General features: G+C 35.7%; 1 protein-coding gene across 6 annotated transcripts in view; it reads left to right on the forward strand.

The window, feature by feature from the left end:
- The window catches only part of PLCE1 (phospholipase C epsilon 1), a 163,513-nt gene that overhangs the window by 26,874 nt on the left and 114,596 nt on the right, over positions 1-22,043 (forward strand). For all 6 annotated transcript variants that reach the window (XM_054831342.1, XM_054831340.1, XM_054831341.1 and 3 more), the window contains exon 2: positions 584-2,177. In XM_054831342.1, the coding sequence (XP_054687317.1) occupies positions 990-2,177 (1,188 nt within the window). In that variant the 5' untranslated portion in view covers positions 584-989. The remainder of the gene's footprint in view (positions 1-583; positions 2,178-22,043) is intronic.

Below are 22,043 nucleotides of genomic sequence, written 5' to 3' on the forward strand. Positions count from 1 at the left end.
ATGCTTTTTCATTCACAGAGTTCTGGCAAAAATATTGTGTTTTCTTCAGACTTGCATGGTAACAACATAAAGTTGAATGAAAACAAACCCCACATAACAGCAAAACAATTGTAGTTGTGGTAGAGTTCAGTTCTGAACAGGAAAATAATTAGTTTTAAAAGACGGTGTAGGTTTAAAAATTATTTTGTTCTTAAAAATGTTTTAACTTATCCTGGCCATGAATCAGAAAAATTACAGAAAAGGTATTTCCTTTTTTCCTCTTTGTATATATCTTGTATGTTCAATTTCAGTGTTACAGCTTCAGTAGAATTAGTTTTCTGCAGTCATGTAGCTTTCCGTAGTGAAGATAGCTATTTAAATATGTAAAACATGACTGTGATTTCCCCAAATTGTATAGTGAGACTTTAAGACAGATTTAAATGTCTGTTTTGGAATTCTGTAGGTCTCAGTATGATTAACTTCTGTTGTTTTGTGTTCCTTCTCTTTACATAATTAAAAAAAAATATTTCTGTTATAGTTGTGATGGTGGATTTTGTGCCATGGATTCTGTTCAATATATATATTTTTCTTCTTTTCTTTACAGAAAACTAACTTTTTGGATGCCCTGTGGGGAGATGCATCTTTGACATGGATTCTGTTTGGTCGTCTTTTACAACCTGAGACAACAGTGTGTGCGCTACATATGATAAAAGAATTAACTGTGAGAAGAGACAAGCTGAATGGCTACATCACAATAAGAAGCTGGTTTAAAAATGTTTGTATTTCATGCCAGTAATCCAAGGCTGGGAAAGCCTAGTAGCCCAACATTTAAAAAAATTACTTTTTTTTAAAACCCAGTTCAAAAACCCCAATCAATGTACATTTTACCCTGTGTTCCCTGATTATTTAGCACTGAATCTTTTATTACACTGAAATCATGGTGTGAGGAGTGGTAGACAACACCCCTCCCCATCCCCAACACACATCCAGCAACTAAAGACTGTGTCAAGATGACCTCTGAGGAAATGACAGCGTCTGTTCTCGTCTCTATGGTACAGGGTAAAGTGATACCTGCTCAGTCAGCTGGAGATGAAAATACTGAAAATGCTTTGGACACCAGTGTTATAAAAAGACATGCTGCCAGTCCGGGAAGGCAAACCGCACACGCTCTCTCATACTTACACAGACTTGAAGAAGAAAGTCTTCAGGGCTCCGTGCCCAAAATATTCTCTCTGGCAAAAGAACAACTGACTAATGACAATAGTAATGAAAACTTCTGGGAGAGGAACAGCTCTATCCCTGATTCAGTGGAATTTCTTAACATTAACTGTAACATTGTACAGAAAAACTACAAGAGCAATATCCCGTGCAGCCAGTTGTATAAATCTTGTGATCCTTTAGCAGGGAGAGAGGCATGCCTGGAAACTGGAATTCCTGTCTCACTGGAAAGAGCCATGCTTGCTGAAATTCAGTTGAAAATGAATGGACCTTCGTTAAGAAGCCAGACAGCAGTAAATAAGAATGACAGCAATGATACTGATAAAGTGGCCTTTTTTCACTTTCATTGTGCTAGTGAAAGGAATATATCAAAGGCTTTGTGCAGTTTACACAGCGGCTTCATTTTGGATGACTGCTTGCAGCCAGTAAGCGTTGGCGACGATAACACCGCTGGTTCCCCGGCCTGCACTTGCAGATTGATGGAGCTGACAAATAACTGTGAGAACGAAAACGGGCAGCAGTTGTATGAAGACGCTTTAAGGGATAAATATTTATGTCTGGAAAGAGCACCACGAAAGGTTAAAGTGGCGTGCTCAGGTCACAGCTTCTGTGGAAATAACTTTACTGGAAGAATGCCCTCAAAGCCCTTTCTGAGCCATTTTGAAGACTGTAATGATAACTGTGAAGAAGAGTTGGAAGAGGATTTTTTTAAAAACAAAAAGGAACGTTCTACTTTATTAATAAGACGTTTCTGTAAAAATGATAAAGAGGTTAAAAAATCAGTTTATACTGGAACGAGAGCGATTGTTAGGACTTTACCTTCAGGGCACATAGGAACTGTTGCTTGGAATTATGTTGAGCAAAGGAGAAACAGCAGTGGCTTGAAGCTTTCTAGGATTACAACAGAACACCTAAATATAATTCAGTCATTAATAAAATGCGAATTTAATTCCTTTCTTGAGAAGTCTTTATGGTATGAGGTAAGCTTTTCACAGTGTTTTTGGTTTTTGTTTTGTAAAAGTTTTGATACTCTGATGACCTTTTCAAAAAAAGCCTTCAACTAGTAAACACTTAGTAACACTGAATAGGATATTTCACTTAACCACATTGAACCTCATGTTCAACACTGCTTTTCAGAAGAGTGTATTCTCATCCTTTAAAATTAATTTTTGGTTTAAAATAGGAATGAGGTAATATGTATAATTTTATATCTGTAAAAAATTTATACATACATGTGTAGGTATATACATATATATCTATGTAAAATGTATATAGGTACATATTTATACATAGCTGTATGTGAAGAATGTAATGTGCCTATATACAGATATTAAAATATATACACATTTTATATATATTTATATATTAAATAGAAAAATGTATATAATATGCATTTATATTTATACCTATATGTAAAACCAGATGCGTTAATATATATTGTAGATACACATAGTTTAATATATATGGCACATATGTGTATATAAACATTTGATGGCTATATTAATGATATAATAATTCCATGGAATAAATTGTATAAAATAAGTGGCAGTATTAGATCACAGTGAAAATTTCTGTTGCTCTAAAAAAGAAAGCATAGTATTTTCCCTAAGTTACTGATATTTATAATGCTTCTACACTTGCAAATAATTTTTAAAAAAGTAATAGTTGAAGAACATATATTAATGTGCTGATATTGCCCTGATTTGTATTCTTTTATATTAGATAATACAAAAAATTCTAAGTTTAGAATGAAATCATGAGTGCATAAATTGTAGAAATGACATAGTGTATCCTTTATAAATGACTTTTAAGTAGTAGAAGATTTTCTGTGATGGTAGAAATTAAATAGTTGTCTATGGAATCTATAAAAGAGATTTTTGACCACTGATTCTCAAGGATTCATCTGAAATGTGACTACTGAGAAAGAAAGGCCAGCAGGATGCTCATAGCAAGAGAAACTCTTTCAAGAAGAGTAAGTGAAGAGAGGTTTACTGAGCTTAGCAAAAAAAAGGAGGTGTGATTTTTGTCTGTTAAAATGTGTGAATAAATTCTAGGGAGGGGAAAATAACCAAGGTAAGGGAGAGTGTGGTCAGATAAGCTATGCTTATAAACTGGTCCTGAATAAATGTAGGTTGAAAACTGGAATAAATTTCTAGCAGTTAGTGCTCAGACTCTGCAACACCTTTCAGTAGGACTGAAATGGAGGAAAACTTACTTACTTGTATAGACTCATGGAATCATTTAGGTTGGAAAAGACCTTTAAGATCAGCGAGTCCAACCATAAAATTGATGAGATGGATTATATAAAATTTTGTCAGTGATAACAGAGGATTGGACTTGGTGGCTCAGGAGCCCCATGACAATTGTGCCCTCCACTAATATCCTCATATCCTTCTAGAAACTAGTATTTTTTCCATTTGAATAGTTGATTGAAGAGTTCTACGAACATGTGTATGTCAGGTTTTTGCACTAGGTTGCAAAGCTTTGTAGTGCTGTTCGTTACTGTGATATTCACTATCCTAGTCAGTGGAAGTGCAAACTTGCTGGTACAGCACATGCCCTTGGAGAAGTGTGGTCACGCTCCCGTGAAGGGATGAATATGAGCCATGTATTTACCTAAGGTGGTATCTGCTCAGTACCTTCGTATTATCATTGTCAGCTTTTTGGGGGGAGAAGAGGGAGAATTTTTGTAGCTGAGATCTAGTGTAAATTTCATTTATATAGGTATGAAAAGGGAAGGATGTATTTAGGTTTCTTCATTAGGCATTTCCAATTTGGCTTGAGTTCCTTTAGCTTTTTAATGTGCATGCCTGTTTCACCACTTTCCACCACTGCTGCATAATACTGAATGTATAGCATTTTGGAGTGTAAGGGCTTTAATTTGAAGATTTTTTCTGTAGTACATATAGAAACTCAGAAATAAATGTAATAAATGCTCGCTGGATGATTATTTAAATAGGAAAAGTTCTGTCTAGAAAAGAACAAAAGATTAACAGGCACAGTAAAGCACTCTGCGTAATTACAATGCACAGAATGTTTTCTCATGGTCAGAAAAAGCTTAAAACTGCATGTTTCTAAGTCTGTCTTCTTCCAAATTGTAACTAAAAATATTTTTCTTCTTACCAACCTCTGTATTTAATCTTTTTATGTGTAATATGCATCAAACATTCTTAGCATTATTTTTCTGTTATTTTAATGTCAAATATTATTTCTGCAACAATATTTATATGTGTTTATGGCTTACATTATTAGCATTATAGATGAGTTTTACACAAACATAGAAATTAACTGAGTGGATGTGACAAATATATGGACTTGTTGAACATATGCACTGGGTTAAAATAATTTAATGAATTATGAGCATTTGTAGGAAGCTTTCATGCTACTAATCAAAGGAAGAAGGAGAAAGTAGTAAATGAATGTAGTAATTTGTTCTTTCTTTCCCCTTATCTCACCCTTTGAGCATGCATTCTGTTTGGAACAGCTAAGTGAACAGTAGTTCTGTTCTTCAAGGGGAAAAAAAAGTTGGAGAAATTAAGTGTTCATAGCAGTGCTGGTGTAACACGGAACAATAGAGACCTTTATGTTTTAAGTAGGAAAATGTGGGTCTCATTTGTGCATATCCCTTACATAAAAATTCTAGTGCTAATAGAGGAAAGGCACTGGACTGTTGTCTTACTGAATATTTTTTCTGTTTTCTTTCCCTACATATGAAGGTGGGACTGAGGCTTTGAATTATATAGAAAATACATGAAATTATATATTTTAATGTAGCATATGATTACTATTTATAGATATTTTACATGCAGATTTAGACTCCTCTGCTCTGGATTTAGTGTATGCATCATATGAAGAAGCCACACCTCAAGTACTGTGTTCAGTTTTGGGGCCCCTCAGTACAAGAAGAACATCGAGGTGCTGGAGCATGACTAAAGAAGGGCAGTAAAGCTGGTGAAGGCTCTAGAGCCCAAGTCTTATGAGGAGCAGCTGAGGGAACTGGGGTGGTTTAGCCTGGAGGAAAGGAGGCTGAGACCTTATCGCTCTCTACAACTACCTGAAAGGAGGTTGTACCCAGGTGGGTGTTGGTCTCTTCTCCCAAGTAGCAAGTGACAGGACAAGAGGAAATGGCCTCAAGTTGCACCAAGAGAGGTTTAGATTGGATATTAGGAAAAATTTCTTCACCGAAAGGGTTATCAATTATTGGAACAGGCTGCCCAGGGAAGGGGTTGAGTCACCATCCCTGGAGGGATTTAAAAGACACATAAATGTGGTGCTTAGGGACATGGTATAGTGGTGGACTTGACAGTGTTAGGTTTACAGTTGGGCTTGATGATCTGAAAGGTCTTTTCCAACCAAAACAATTATATGACTCTGTCCCAAGAGAGAAGATTTTTATGTACAATATTTTTTCTAATTTTACATGTAGTTTTTGCAGCTATATACAGTGCAGTACTTACCCTTATCAGATGGATGTGTGTAACATGGCTGTTTTGTCTATTCATGAGATCTGCTTGCCTGCGTTGCAACAGTGGAAGCCCCTCACATGGGTGCATATTAAAGATGTTGCAAATGCAAAGAATTTGCCACAAGAACAAAAATGAGAGTGCAAGATTTAGTGTTGGCTTTGCTTGGCCTGGCACAATGTATCTGCTATTTGTGTTCAGCTCAGCTGCATCATATTAGCAATCTGACTAATTACAAAAGTCGGAGTTTCTGGAATCATTGAACCACCTGTGCTGTGAGATGTTAGGCTTATAGTGCTGAAGTACGCTGCTTTTTTTCCTGATCTGATGGTGTTTCTGCAATAATAATAATGTAATACGACAAAAGTAGCCAGGTCTACTGTTAAGATACTAAATTTGAGAAGCTTACTAGACTACCACAGGATGATTCTCTCAAACAAGGTAAGTGACCTCAAGATTTCCAGGTGACAGCTGCAACAACACAGTTGCAAGGCATAATAGCTGAATTCTTTAGTTAAGCTTATTTTGTAGGCGTCAGTACCATCTTTGCTGTGTCATTACATTCCTGATGCCAGTAGTTTGAGCTTTAAGAAGCAAGAATTTTGCTGGCTTGCTTAACTCTGCTCAGATAGAAGTTTGCACACTAACATATCTTCCACTCTTCATAGCTGCTAAGGTGCTACTGAAATGCCAAATACTAATAAGGCAACAATTAAAAAAAAAGTTATTGCCCTCACATCTGTTTTTGAGATAGAATAATGATTATATTATAGATTTATCTTGTAGGAGTGTTTCATAGTTAATTTAATGATTTGGTATAGTAGTTCAGCATGTGTTAACATTGGGTATTTTTTCCGTATAGTGTCCATAGTGTTTTTATCATTCATGTGTAAAATCAATGTAATGCAGGGATTTTTGATTATGCATGGCTAATGTAGGGAGACATATTAAGATTTCTTGATTTTCATAAAGTTGAGCTGTAGTCAGTTGGTGACATCTGTTAACAAACAGTTAAGGAGAGAGAAAAGATTTGGAGGTAAAAAAAATTTACTATCTCATTTTATTAACATGATCTCTAAAATAGTCATCTAGGATAATATTTTTTAAAGAAACAGAGCCAGGCACAAGTAGTTTTCTGTTTAATAGGTAGTATTTGTCTGATTTGGTTTTTTTTTGTTTAGAATTTATTAATTCTGAATACATTCAGAATAAAAATTAATATTTTGTAATTAACATAGATGTTAATTTTAAATCTGAACCTATAGAGAGCTTGATTTCCTCTGTGTCCTGTGTCTCCCCCCCACCAAAGGCGTATCTACAGCTCTAGTCAGCATATCTTTATGTTGCATGCTTTTCTGGCATTTCTGAAAATATAGGTTGAGTATTTCACCATCAGTCATGGAAAATAACATCTGCTTTGATTGTTTTGCCAACCTAGCTAAATCCAGGAACACTTTACATCAAATGCTAACATAGTCTTATGTTTAGAAACAAAGGAAGGGTTAGTAATGCTGTATGTTCAGAAGCACAATTTTTGGTGTCAGGTTAATTGTAACCATTTATTGTCAACATTTTGTCAGAATGAATAGTGTAACCCTCTTTTTTTATCTAGTAGTATCTTGGAAGATATACTTTTCCAGTGTTGATTCTTAAGAAGTGAAACAAAAACTTGAAAGCATCTGACTAACCCTCTGTGTTAATGATAACAATAAGCAGCGTGAGAGTCCTTGTCTAAGTGCTGTGTTTCACTCAGATGACTGATGTGATTTGGTAGAACAGACACAAAGCTGCTTGGAGTGGCCACACGAAATCACCTGGCAATAGGAGTCTTACTAGTGAAGTTATTTTGCCAAACTCTGTGAGAGTCACAACCCATGAAGCAGCCTAAAAAATTAAATTCTTACTGGCTTTTGCTTCTAGGTTCTTTTTAATTGTTTCTGTAGGAATTTCAGGTCTAGATTTGCTGTGATATCACCTTTCTGTTAGTTTTATGTGGTTTTCCCACAAAGTTTTCCTTCTTGCTCCGTATTTAAAAATATGGAATTCTTTAAATGGATTTTTACTCTCTTCCCGCCCAGTTTTGCATGCATACCTAAAGTGTAACATGGCTCTTTATGCTATACTTGTACTTTTATTTAAAAAGAAAAGATAGTTTGTGAATCTATATTGCGGATTACAGACAGATTTGGGGTTTGAGGGGTTTTTTTGTTTGTTTTCCACTTTGAAATAAAATTTCTAGTCCAACTTGCTGAAAGGAAGTTACAGGAAAAAATGACATAAAGCAAATAATCTGCAAGTGGTTGGGGTTCTCCTCCGTTAACAATTTCTTTTATCTGACTGTGCATGAGTATTTTGCCTGTTACTAATGTTGGCATGTTTTTAGACATAAAGGTTTATATTAATATGTTAAAATAATTAGTAGGTATGGATGAGCTGGTTTTTGTTCTGCCTGGACCTTGTGTTTCTTGGTTTTTTTGCATAAGAGTTGCAGTCTTTTTTTTTAAAGAAAAAAAGTTTATGAGCAAAATTGACTATTTGGAAAAAAATCAGGGAAGCAAGAGAGAAGCCAAATAGGCATGAAATTATGTTTTCCCTTCAGTAAGTGCTGTAAAAATAAATTGAACTTTGTTAAATGAAGCTCTATACTTATATTTGCTTTGGGTTGAGTTACTCCAGTTTTAAAGGCTAGCTTTAAAAATAGAAAATTTACCCTCTGTCTGTAGAAGTAGTCAGTTTTATTACCATAATGTGTGATAGAGTTAGAGATAAATCTCTTAATACTTTGTATTATTTTGTAGTTGCCTCATAGCTTTAACAACTTTGGGCCAAATTATGAACAATAAGTTTTAGCTGTGAGCACACTTAGGTATTTAGAGCCAATAGTGTGGGAGTCTTGGCAGAAGCAATATATTATGCCTTCAGTTTTTCCACATTTTCTGACTTTCCTTCTAGTGACTGTTCATTAACTGTAAAGCAGCATGAAAATCTGTTTTAAAGAATTCATTTTAGAGTGTTAGAGTTGGACACTCTTCTAAATTCTTTCTCAGTCGAAACTAAGTTATCTCCATTACCTATATGAAGTGTTGAAAAGTTTGGGTTGTTTACTCTGGTATGAGTGAATAAAAACTGTGCCGTATAAAGATGACTCTGTTGGTGAGTGAATAATGAAAGTCTGAATTGATGAGCGTTCATATATGTTTATCTTGTTTTTCTACAGTCTTTCAGGATCTTTTAAAAAGAAAGTTTTCTAAAATGGAGTAAGTTTGGGTTGACAATAATTGGTAGGCATATGTCTTATTGGTATGAAAATTCAAGAAGGACTTACAGGAAAAATCTCTACTGTAAAGTTGTACTTCCCACAATATCTAAGGCATCCTCCATGAGATATGAGGCTATTTGGTTTCTCTATTTGTGAAAAGTGGTTTGATGTAGTATGATTATGAGCCTCTGGTCACGAAGAATTTTGTTTGAAAATACAGACTGGTGACAGCTTAAACCAGGGAATAACAATTGCACATAATACAGCTGTTAGGTACTGTCCAAGTAAATATGAGCTGGGGTATCAAGGGACAGGAGAGCACTGAGAGTGCTCCAACACCAACCAAAGCTAATTACATCAGTGCAGCAGTTGAAATCAGCGTGACTCAGGGCAGTGTGACAGCATACAGCTTTCATCAGGAATGTCGGAAGTGGGGCAGCCCTGGAAACATAAACATTCATCCGTGGCATTTGTAACTACTTTCTTGGGTTTTCTTTTTTTTTTTTTTTTTAATAATTTCACTGGAAAATTATGTAGTTAGAAGCTATTCCTTACCTGCAAAACAAATGTATCAGACAGTGCTCGTATTGTCCTGCAAATTGTATGAAAATATCAATTTTTTTAATATTTTGAACTGTAACCAGATATGATAATTTTTGAACTGAGATTGAAGACTCGCTTTTGAGATGCAGTCATCAATCCCCTAGCTGAGTATAAGACAGAAAAATACGTTGGATTGGCTTGTGATCATTCTTTCTTGAAGATAATATTCTCGTTTTCCTATTCATACGAAGCTCAGAAGAGTCTTTTCATTTCTGGAATTATAACACTTACTGTAAAAACTTAAGATTTCCTTAGTCTAGCAAATAGATACCTACAGTTAAGTTTGCTGCCATGGTATGGGAACGTGCAGCAGTAATGAAACAGTTTGTTTGTCTTGAAATCAACACATGCACTTGTTGCAGGGCTCTGAATAATCTAATTAACTCTTGTAAAAACAAGATTTTTCTTTTTTTCCCCTTAGCTTTTCTAGCATCTGTAATGCCTGTTGACTGTTGCCAACTTTTGGACTTTGAATCCACAGTAAAATAATGTGAGCTTCTTTTAAGATGATTAAAAGTGACTTTTATGTACTCTTCATGATTATTTTATTCTCCTGACACTGTAAAAATTGTTTTCAAGAAATCACAATAGATACAGACCTTCAGTAGTAAACTGTGGGCAAAACAAAGGATGCGTTATTAGCTGCTCTAGTTTCACGGTACAGCAGTCTTAGTTCTTAGTGTTTAGAAATTCCCTTCAAGTATTAGAGAATGGGTGAAATCCTGGTCATATTGTAATCTATTTAAAATCTCCTATTGGGATAATGTTACTTGGAGAGAGAAAAAGAAGCATGTGCAAAATGGAGCTATTGGCTTCATGGGAACCATAATTTTACGTCAGACATTTTAATAAAGAGACATATGCCAAACTTATATTAAGCAGTTTTAAAACTCTAGTTTTAAACTAAAAGTATTGTCTATATAAATATGTATAATGCATGTAATTCAGGTGGGATCATTAACTTGATATATGAAACTTCCACCAGTACCCTTCAGTTGCATAAGCTGTTATTTACTGTTCACGTTACCACACTGCTTGGAAGCCCTACTTCTGGACTTGAATTTGTTGTCCTAGCTGTTTTACAAATGAGTGATGATCTCATCTGTTCTGTAGACTTAGAAGCAGTTAGTTGTTAGTGAGCTCACTCAAGTTTTGGAGAAGATAAACTTCTCCCAAACACTCTCCATATGCTGTGGCTAAATTTTCTTTTATCTCAGCAGGTTTGGTAGCTGTGTGCTGCTCTGTAGTCTGCAGAAGAGAGATATCCTAAGTTTCTAGTGGGGAGGAGGGAAAGAAAAATATTTTCCCACCGGTTCCAACTGTTAATACTTGGTAATTTTAGAGTTATATGCATAAGAGCAAAGAAAAAACAAGGTTATTTTTCTTAATCTACGTAGCCAATCAACACTGAAATACTTCTAGGCTGAATGAAGTCTGAATGATAATTCTGAATAGTTTATCTTTCAGCAAAACCATAAGAATGTATCTGAGCTGTGGAGAATTGTTCTAAATGTGATTGAGAGTTGGATCAAGGAAAAGACCCCTGAGAGAAAACTGTCATCAATCTTCTCTGTTTTATATTAAGAATTTGTCTTGAGTAACTTTGCAGACTTAGAGCATCGTGCTACAAACTTGAGGCCATTACAGTTCTGACCCTGTGCATATGTAAGATATTTTACTTTTATATAAGCACGTTATGGTTGCCATGGGAACCATAACATTGGACATCCTGTCTGTTGTTCACAATCTTGGGATTTCACTAGGTGGTTTGTATGTGTAAATGTATATATTTTAAAGAGAAAAAAATATTGTTTCATGAAGGCTCAGAATATTTCCCTTTTATGAAATTAACTTGTATTCTGGCCCACCTACGTGTCCTTTTGAAATTTACCTTACTTAAAATGCAGTCAGGGAGAACTACAGGAGTGCAATATCTTTTTCCTATGTGAAGATTTCATTGTTGTCTAGTGATTTGCCATTAGCATAAAGTAGGCTTTGGTCTGTTAACACCAAGTCAGTCAGCAGGTTGAGGCTGTAGAAAAGATAGGTAGAGGTTATCAACAAGCAGGAAATATAACATGGATCGTATTTAAAACAGTGGTGTATTAATTTTCTTATTCTCTAGCAGTCCAGAAATAGAGTTTTTTTGTTTCTTTTCTTTTTTTTTTCCTTTAACCAACAGATTGAGATGGACTTTTATAATAATTTGAGTGCTTCCTTTGAGCAACAAAGTTCTTCAGTCTTTCATCTTTAGCAGGCATTTATGAATCATTGCATATTTAGTTTAGTTTGCACAGTGTTTCTTTGCCATTGGTTTGGAAAGACTGCAAATCCAGCCTTTGTAAATGATGACCAGTTTTGAGTAATTTTTTTTTTTAACACATTTCTCATCACATTCTCATCATTTAGCCTTGAGCAGCTGTTTCCTGTTTTTCCTCCCAGTGGTTTAGCTGCTGAGGAGATAAATGCATCAATGGTTTGTTTCAGAATTAAAATTACCTTTATAAAATGATGGAGGATTAAAACAAGTAAGTTGGACACCATTACAAGTGAAGTTATGGTGAAATTCAGAAGAAATATTGTTTGCTGTATCTAGATCTTTCATAGATTACAAAGCTTTTGCTACGCAGGTAGCCCTTTCAATACAAGAAAATTAATCTAGCATGGGAAACACCAGGGTGAAGCTTTGTGTGGGGAATTTGGGTGTGTGTGATGGAATTTTTAAAGCAGTTCCAAGTTTTTGTGTTCATATGAGGATAATTTGATTTATCTGATCTATGATCTACATAATGACCTGACCATTACATCATATTTGTCGTGTTCAATCTTCCCCCACCCCCTCAACCCTGTTAGATTATGTTCATTTTTGTAATCATACAAACTATTTTTGAATTTTAGAACTGAGTTTGTATATGTATTTTTGCAGAATAAAGCAGGGCACGTTTACCAGGGAAGATGGGGAAGAGTCGGTGTATTATCTGTCTATTAGGGCTGTCTTGTGCAGTACGCTTTGTTTCTTTTTGTTCATGGTGAACTTACTCCACATCCACAGACAGCAGCTGCATTTTGTCCTGGCTTCAGATACCTTTCTTCAGGACCTTTAAATGAGTTATTTACTAACCCGAAATGTGTTTACATAGATAGTAATGAAAATATTGCCCTCTGTCTTCATAATTGTGGTTGTCACTATGTAGGATTGTGAAAGAATCACTTGTTGCCCCTTCTTTTTTTATCCTAGCAGGGATGAGCAGGGTGTTCTGTGGAATCCAGCATCGCCTGTCCCTTTCTCTGCTTTAGTCCTCCCTGTGACCTAAGTGGTCAGATCTTATTTAGTCTGCACCCTCTGGCATGATAGAAAAGCACACAGAGACAGTTGATAACATATCAACTGCCATGGCCAGTGGTCCTCCCTGGATGGAGGGCTTTAAATATTCCTTACCTGTTAGGTCACCAAGTTTCTTATCACCGAGTAGCAGAGGAAGAGCTGGGGTTTTGTCTGTGGCGAAGGTCCCAAAACCTTAGAGCATGCATTTGCTCCCCTGGACAAGGCGCTGTATCCCTCAACTATTTTTTATCTTTACACATTTATCCCATACCATTTTTAGGGCCCTGCAGACTTCTACAAATGCCAGCCTTAATAGCATTTACCTCAGGGTATGGTCCAGCTGTTGCCGTTTGAAAAAGACTCACCCTTGCAGCTTGTACTATCTTCATTTCCCTGTGGCTTTTCCGGGCTCCTTGTCCCCAGGTTCCTTTTGGTGGATGACTCCAAGATCTGCTCTCTCTTTCTAGGCTTCCTGATCTTGGAAGTCTCCATGGGGTTTCTCATTAAATTCTTTGAAGTGAAGGGGGAAGTGTTCCCCTCCCCGCCTTGAAAACTCTAGATTTTTGTAACTACTCCTAACTAGTTTACTGCAAGCCTATCAATAGCTGTCTGTTCTTGTTCCCTAATGCCATTCTTGAACTTACCTTCAGCTTGCTTAGTATTTGCTAGACCAGTGGTCTTTATGGACCCTCCTTTATCCTCCAGTCTTATATAGAGAACAAACTTCCCAATATATTTCCCTTTAGTTCTCTACTACTAGATAGTATTTTTTTCATAGTATTCACAATCTACTCTTTAGCCAAGTCTAGTAGTTAAGACTGAAATTCTTTCTTCATGCAATTGTGCAGTATTAATGGGCGCTCCTGCTTCTATTAGCCTTATGTCCAGCTTTCTTGAAATACAAATTTACATGTGGCATCTGTGCCATTTATAGCTATCATATTTTGGTTTTACCTTTTTTTGGTCGTCTTCCTTTCCACATTCTTTTTGAGGATTTTTTTTTTTTTCACGTGATGGTTAGTAAATAGCATTTAAACTTCATGTTGCATGATTGATATGCACATAGTTGTAGCAGTACACTTTTAGGCTGAAAGTGGCTTTCCAAAAGAGCTGGTATTTTTGTCCATTTCATCAAACTATCATAGAGAATAGTACATTTATAACTTTTTTCCTATTGTACTCAGCAGGAAAAAGAAGTATTTGCTAGTTAGTATTAATATTAGGCATTGATGACCAGATTTCTCTGATCCTTGCTTAATTTAAATTTCTCCAGTCTGCAAAGAAAGACAAGGAAAACAACAGCCAAGATGAAAGCAGATTCTCAGGAAATACCCATGTGGTTGTGACTCAGTGGATCCAAGAGAACAAAAAACTAAAAAAACCCCTTTTTCATTAAGTAAAAGAAATGGAAATTGATTTAACAGTACTGGGCAGAATTTGCTAATGAGATATGAAGGGTAGTTAACTGAAAGAACTAGTGAAAAGGAGCCAGTGTTCTATGAAAAACTTGGAAGGAAAATAAGAGATAGTTGACAAAGAGTTCTTTGAGGTTTGGAACTTTAAAAATGTAGAGAGCAAAAAACAACAACAAGAGTCTTATTTCCAAACCTAACTAGAACTAAAGGTTTTGCTGTTTTTCTGTGGAACTAAGACATATGTAAACCAGTGCTAGTACTATTGTGATGGTTATGTACAAAGGTTGCACTTTCAAGTAGAAATATAAAGAAAGTTAAAAGAATTTGGAGAGAGATGGTTAGTCATCATTAGATTTCTAAACTATTATGAACTGAGGCACGCTGGCAAAGCTTGGTGTGACAAGGCCAAGCATGTGTGGCAAGGCTCAGTAGTTGGGCTGTTTTGCTAGCTTCTTGGGTTTTTCACTAGAGGATGTTTTATAGTTGGGTTTTTTTTCCGGTAGTATTTTCTTCTATGGAAAGTATCTGATGAAAATAACATGCTTTTTAAAAATAGTTTTTGGTTTGTAAAATTCAAATCTGCAAGCAGAGTTACTGAGTTTTGATAAAAATTAATTTCAAATTCTTATCTGGGCAGCAAATGAAATTAAATAATGAATGAAACTTAATTTTGGAAAGCTTAGAATAACAAAGTTTCTTAGAAGACTAAAATGAGGCAGATCAGAAAATTCAACGCTGCCACTGATATCTTGAGTGTCCATGCTTTCCAGACAGAGGCTTAAAGACTTCCACCTCTCTGTCAAAGAGGAGGGGCAGAGCTCCCAAATTTATATTGCTCATATATTACCATTATGATGGTGGCAGCAGTACTTAACATGAGCACATGCAAGAAGAGTTGTTTGGTTGCTTAGGTAATATTTGTGTATCATTAATAGCATGTGCACCACAGCTTGGAAACCCATGACTGAATCCATGATTTGACTGGATCAAATTTTGTAGTTTTTGACTGAGATGAGATTATTTGCTTCATGTTCTGTTCATAAATACTGCGTTAGGCCAAATATAAGACAATCTAGACCATAAGTTGGTTTCATTTTATGGAGAACAGAAGAAAAATTGACATGAAATGTAATTTAAAAAAAATAATAATTAAAATGAAAAGCCCCATAAACATTGTGTCGTCATCCTGTAGTCTAACTCATGCCTCTGCCCCCAGCCAGGTCCATATTGTCCTGTTTCATTGCCTCCCTCTCCTCTGCCCTACAACCTGCAGTGCAGATAACTTTCAACTTCAGATCTTAACCTGCTGCCTTCTTGGCACTGGTTCTCTTGTCAGGCATGCTGATTTCTTTCAACACTGCGAGTAGCCTGAGGGCATTTAAGCCCAGAGTCCAACCCCACTAAAACTGTGGTTTACTGAAACCTTGCTGACCTGGGAAGAGTTATTGCAGGGCTCACACCCCCTCCACGTCCACCACGTTATGTCCAGATTTAAAGGGCCGGGGGGGGGAGAAGGAAACTCTGTTCCTCCTGTTAGCATATCTGAGTTGCTTATCTGTTAGGCTTCTCCTGAATCACATCCTAGAGCTTCTGTCTGTGCTGTTTGTGCCTTTGTCAGCTCCAGCTGTTTGGGAGGGAATCCTACAGCTGTACCAGGGATCTGGAGCAGCTGCAGCTGCTTGGTGAGCAAGGGCTGGAAGGCACAGAATGCCTGCAGGATAGTAAAATAAATCTTCCAGATATTTATTTTTGAAAAAAACCTTTGCCATGTTGTTAGGCCAAAATGTTAAGAGATTAATGTCTTCAAAATCCCTTAAGACTGGGAAACAACTTCTTAATGAATAGTCAAGGTTACAGTGTGGGAGAATAAGTAGTCTGGGGTGTATTTGTCTAGAATAGATTAATCTTTATTGTGTAACATTGAAAGCCATATCCTTTTTTCTTCTAGATATTTGCCTCATTATGATTTTTTTTCCAAGAAGAAAGGTCCATAAAATGAAAAATAGATTAAGCACTGACAACTTATTAACTGGAAATTTGAAAACCACATTTTTTTTTTGGTAAGATGGCGGTGTTGTTGCCACTGAACATTCTCTGGTTTTAATTTTTGTACTTTTCTCATTTTTAACTTGTATAAGCAAGCACTATAAGCAAGTCACTAATACAAGTTTTTCTCTAGCACAAGACATCTGCTTATTGAAGAACATTACCTGATTTTCTCTTTCATCTGGTCTTCTGTAGTTAGAGGTTTTCCTTATTAATATGTCTGTAAACACACATGGTTCAGCTGTTGATACTCTGCGTTTCTTAACACAAGACCTAAGTAAGAAAGAATTTCTTGTACACTGTTCATTCTTGTGTTTCCTGCCTGAGTCTAATTTGATCATAGGACTTGCTTGTATCAAATGACTCTAGGACCATGAGAGTTTGTAGATCCCTGGTTCAAAGGCTGGCCTGTTTGCGAATTGTTGCAAGTTGTGACTGTCCAACCAGCTGTTGACATGATGTCTAACATGGTGCCTTTGTCTGAGCCAAATACCATGGACAGAAGCAAATGAACTGACTGACATTAGTCAAAGAAAGCATGGAGGTTTGAAGTATTCTTTAGCAGAGCTGATCACCCAAAACAGGAGGGAAACAATGTGAGAAAGCTTCGTTTATACAGTAAATCTCATTATACTTTTTTGAAGGTAGAATTCGCACTTTAGTAATATTCAAAGAAAGTTATAGCCGAAATTTTTAAATACAGGCATTTAAATTAGGCATCAAAAATTCATTATTCATCTACTGGATAAAACTATCATGATTTTAGAGATACTGCATGCCTTGTATTTCTCATAATCAGGCCAGCAACATTTACAAGTCTTAGGGATTTACAGGTTCGATTTTAGGAGTCCCATTTGAAAATTTGAGCCACATAAGTAACTGTGAATATCTGATACGATACCCATAATGATAAAATCTTTGTCTTGCTGCAGTCCGTTTGATAATACAACTTCATTAGAGAACCTGGACAAACTGTAGTGCTAGAAGAATCATTATACTATATACTGACTAAATCTCTGCAAGGATAGTTTTACAGGTCTAACTTTCCTGGTAGAACTGTATGAGCATCTCCTTGCTAGGAGAGAAAAGGCTAAGGTTTCAAAACAGCTCATAGATGACTATGTGTATTGTAAGTGGAAATTAATTCTTTTTTCCATACCTTGATTAGAGCACATATCTGTTCATTTGTTGAAACTGTGTAAATTCTAAACTATTATTGAAATTTGTACATTAGAAGAAAAAGAAACAGGAAAAGTCTGATCTTCACTCATTTCACTGAAGTTTGACTATATTTGAAGCAAAATGTGAGGCATATGCCATCTGGTGGATAGAATTATTCATACAGTTTTATTGATAATCTTGATATATTTAACAAGCAGCTTCTATGAAGGTTTTAAGTCAATTTCTGTTCTGTGCTCCACTATCACTTTTAATTGGCATTGGTGGATATTTCTTTAGTCAGAAGTAAAGGGGAAAAAATGTGAAAACTGAATTCTGAATTCAAGACAAAATGAAATTCCAAACTTGGCTTTGGTGTATGATTAGTGAACTGAATGCTTGGAATAAAAATCCCCAAACCCAAATGGAAAAGTAACCATTTCCCCCCCACTTCAAACATTAATTCTAAATGTTTAAAAATGTGTGCCAATTAGTCAAAGATCTTCTCTGATACACCTCAAGCCTCTGGCTTATTGCAAATTATGATCTGTTTGACACGGTCTTTGCAGAAAGACTGGATATTGCTCTACGTCTGCACCAATGAGGCAGGTGAGACTGGAGTATCCTTTCAGAGCCCGTAGGCTCACATTGTACAGCAGCTTTCAGGTTCCTTTGCCTGCAGGTCAGAATTGCTTTTTCCAGCCATTTGGGGCACAGTTTCATCAAGTACCATTTCATACAGAAAGCTCTGCTTTTAAAAATGTTAGACTGCTTGTAGGTGTGAATGTAGACGTGACTTAGGTATTTTAAAAGCCTACATTAGTCAGATACAGTAAAGAGTGTGGCCAGTGTTAAATATTTTTCTTTTCACACAACGGTGCATGGGTGCATGACTTCAGGATATACATTTCAGGATAGTTTACAGAGTAGACATAGCATGGGGTAACAAGTGGGCAGTCAATGTGTATTGATTCTGATAGAGAATTTCTGTTCTGTTGGTGGATAGTTTTTATTTTTTGCTCTTTTGGAGGAATGGACGTGGAGGTAATTTAACATCCTTTTATCTACTGGAAGAGTGACACTGCAGCTCCCTCATTTTTTCTTTAGACTGTCAAACCTAATATACTAAATTTATTGTTTCTAAACTTATTCATAACATATTAGAAAAGAAAAAATACTTCAGAATATCTTTCATACTGTGATTTACTACAGATTGCATCAAATAAAAGCAAGTTTGTGCTTATAGTCTGAAAAGGAATGAATTATTCAAATACATAATAATCAATGTGTGAAATGGAATTGTCATCACCATGTTACATCATCGTTCCATTAGCTAATGTAATGGCAAGGAGAGAGCTGAAATACAACACAATGGAAAAAACAGGTAATGCTACTGCTTCCACATGCTCCTGATTTCACAGAGCTAGTTCAGGTGTCTGCACGGTGCTGCACCACATTCCCAGCTCTGAAGGTTTATTAGTTCAGGCATGGTGTACAAACAAGATGGAGATTTAATTGCACATGGAAACATTCATGGTTTGTTTTATTACTGGGAGTAACTGGCTACTTTAGAAGTATTTAAAAAGATTCTTCTTGACAGTAACTTTACTTACAGTAGTCTCAACAGACTTATTATATGTGACTCCAAACTTCATGACTCTGTTGTTACTCTTGTAACTAATTTATTTCTCAACATTCAAAGATAAATAACTATTAAAAATCCAGAAGAAAAAATGTTCACATTATTTGCAAAAATTACAGTTGAAATGTTTTTGCACCATAGTATAACAAAGCTTCTTTCTGAACTAAGCTGCTTTGGCACTTCTCTATGTCGAATATTTCATGAAGGAACAGCATGTACAAGCTCACCCTCTTTTAACTCTTTCACTGGTCAGGAAGCACAAGTTCAGTAGAGCTTTGCTAAAATGGCTACATGTTTATACTTGTCCACATAGTCCTGTATTCTTTCAGAAACACATGTATGCTACATTGGGAGTAAATTACCAGGTTTGTGCTATGAATCTTACTGTGTCTAAAATGTTTTATATGATTATTTACCCTCAAAAAGCTCACAGCACTTCAAAAGGTTCAACAAACACTGGTGTCTAAAGTTGCTTTGAAAAGATCCTGTCCCGTCAATTTTTTAAGCATTTTCCACATGCTGCTGTTGTCTTCCCATGAAATGTTTAATGTTTGTTACCATATTATATTATATTAAAAAAAAAAAAATTCCAATCTGATTGAGTGATGTTCAGCCAAAGGAGAAATATAAGTGAATTCTGGGCCAAAACAAGTCAAGAGATTAGGAAAACATGTCTACACCACCCCCACCACCCCCCTTTTTTTAACGTTTAGTGGGGGGAGGGAAGTGTTTTTATGGTATTTTAAAGGTATTCAGAGATTTCTTCAGGCAGTTTGTGGTGAAGCCCTCCTCATTGAAAAGCTGGGCAGACATTTTCTTCTTTTCATTTCCAACTTAAGAGCACAGTTAGGGAGGCAGGTCTTTTTCCGTCCTATGGGACCAAGCAGAAGAGTTAGGTCTTTTCACAGGCTTGATGATATCATTGTAGGTCAATTAGTCTAGATCCCACTTTTTATTCAAAAGAATAAGGTCCATGATGCATATGTCAAACCTTACTTTTCTGAGATTTTCCCCTCCCTTTACCAGTTTGGGAATCCTCACAACTTTAAAATTAGGGTTTGGTGTTTTGCTGACTTTATTCTATGAACCAGACAAAATAATCTTTCCCTGAGGTGAATTTGCCCATCATGGAGCCAACCTCCCTGGCTTTTTGTGCTTATATGGCTTGAACAGAGATGATATTTTCTCTTGAATAGTCTTATGTCATGACAGTTATGTTTATATGAATATAAACAACAAAAAAAAATTATTCTGAGCAAATTATCTGAATATAAAAGATTTATTCAATTTGTTTTCTTGCTTAAAATGTCCTCTGTGTTCACATAGATTTTAAAATGTTTTTCAAATATATGTATTTATGAAAATGTTGCTCTTGGCAAAATGATGAAAAGAAACTTTTTTTTTTAATGTAAATAACAGTGCAAACACGAAGAGAGATTGTATAAAAGAAAAATCTAAAAACTATTTTTTTCAATCTTAACTGCTATGCATTTCAAACAAGTTTAGGCTTTAAAGTCAAAATGTTTACAAAAAGTTAGTCAAGCCTCAATACAGCCTGTGAATTTCAAAAAATGTTGGAATATCACTCAAAGTCTTCACTGGCAGATTTCTAAATGTAGGATATCAGATTCCTTGATTGGAAAAATCTGATTGCTCATTTTACTTTCTACTAATTGAATAAGATTGTGGGCAAAGCTTTTTTGCTTGGTTGTACCGTTGCCATGGCCATAGAAAACAATTTTCCTACCAGTAGGTGGAATCAGATGAAAATCTTAACTATTAAACACACTATGTAGCTGTGTTTTGTGATCTGGCCAAAAGAAATCATTAGAGTAGCTCCAGTTTTGAAGTTCGCAAATAATAGCAGCTTTCTAAAAACCATTTAGCTCAGAAGAATACAAATTAGGTTGATAGAAGGTTTGCATTTGTATTTAAGAATATTATTGCTTTGATACTGGTTCCCTCTGTGCACTTTTGAAGAGTACTCCTGGCTGGGTTAAAAATGTTCTGTTATCATATGATGTTTAACACTGTCAGACTGTAAAACTTAAGAGTCACGGTCTGGTATTTTTGCATTGTTTGAGTGAAAGAAAATGCTGTTTGTTAATAGCCATAGCTGTCCAGTAGGCAGCTGCTTCTGGCAACTTTTTTTTTAATAGAAATTTAGAATTAAAATCTTCCAACTACAAATACTGACCTAGAAGATGCAAAAAATAAGTTGCCAAAAACTTAGGAACATGTGAGCTTTGTAGACACTATTTTAGAAAATCATTCTGATTATCTTTCTAATTTTTTAGAATTAGATTTATTTTCAGACATCTTATGAAGAAAGTTGGCATTATAATTTTTTCTTTATATCTCTCAGAAGCATTCATAAGGAGAAAAAAAAAAAGAAAAGGGAATGAAGGTTTCCCAGTTACATTATGTGTATAAAGTTTTAGCAGTGTTGATTCTTTGGGTTTTTTTTATGTATAGTTATTAAGATAACAGGATTGTTGTATATTTTACCTACTCAGAAAAATCTGAGTTTGTGCACAAAACTCAGACTGACTGATTCACACACCAATTTATCTTTACCCAATTCATGGAAAGAGGTAGGTAATCCCTTGGAAAGGTCAGGCAAAGGTTTGTCTAGCCTTGTAATTGTGGCAGGTGAAGGAGAGTTGTTCAGTGAAGCAGGAGATACTGGAAGTGAGAAATTACAGATTTTCCTTCAGACTCTCCCTCTGAATAGTTCTTATTTTGGAGATGTTTTTAAATACTTATTTGTTCTACTGCTGTGTTTCTAAATGTACTGAATTGGAGTTGGAACTAGACGATCTTTAAGGTCCCTTCCAACCCAAACCATACCATGATGCTATGATTCTATGATTTTGGGGTTTGGTTTTCCTTCCTCCTGGGTGTTTTGGAAAGTAAGAGAAAAATTCACCTACTT

Source organism: Grus americana, chromosome 7, assembly GCF_028858705.1.
Source record: "Grus americana isolate bGruAme1 chromosome 7, bGruAme1.mat, whole genome shotgun sequence".
Lineage (NCBI taxonomy): Eukaryota > Metazoa > Chordata > Aves > Gruiformes > Gruidae > Grus > Grus americana.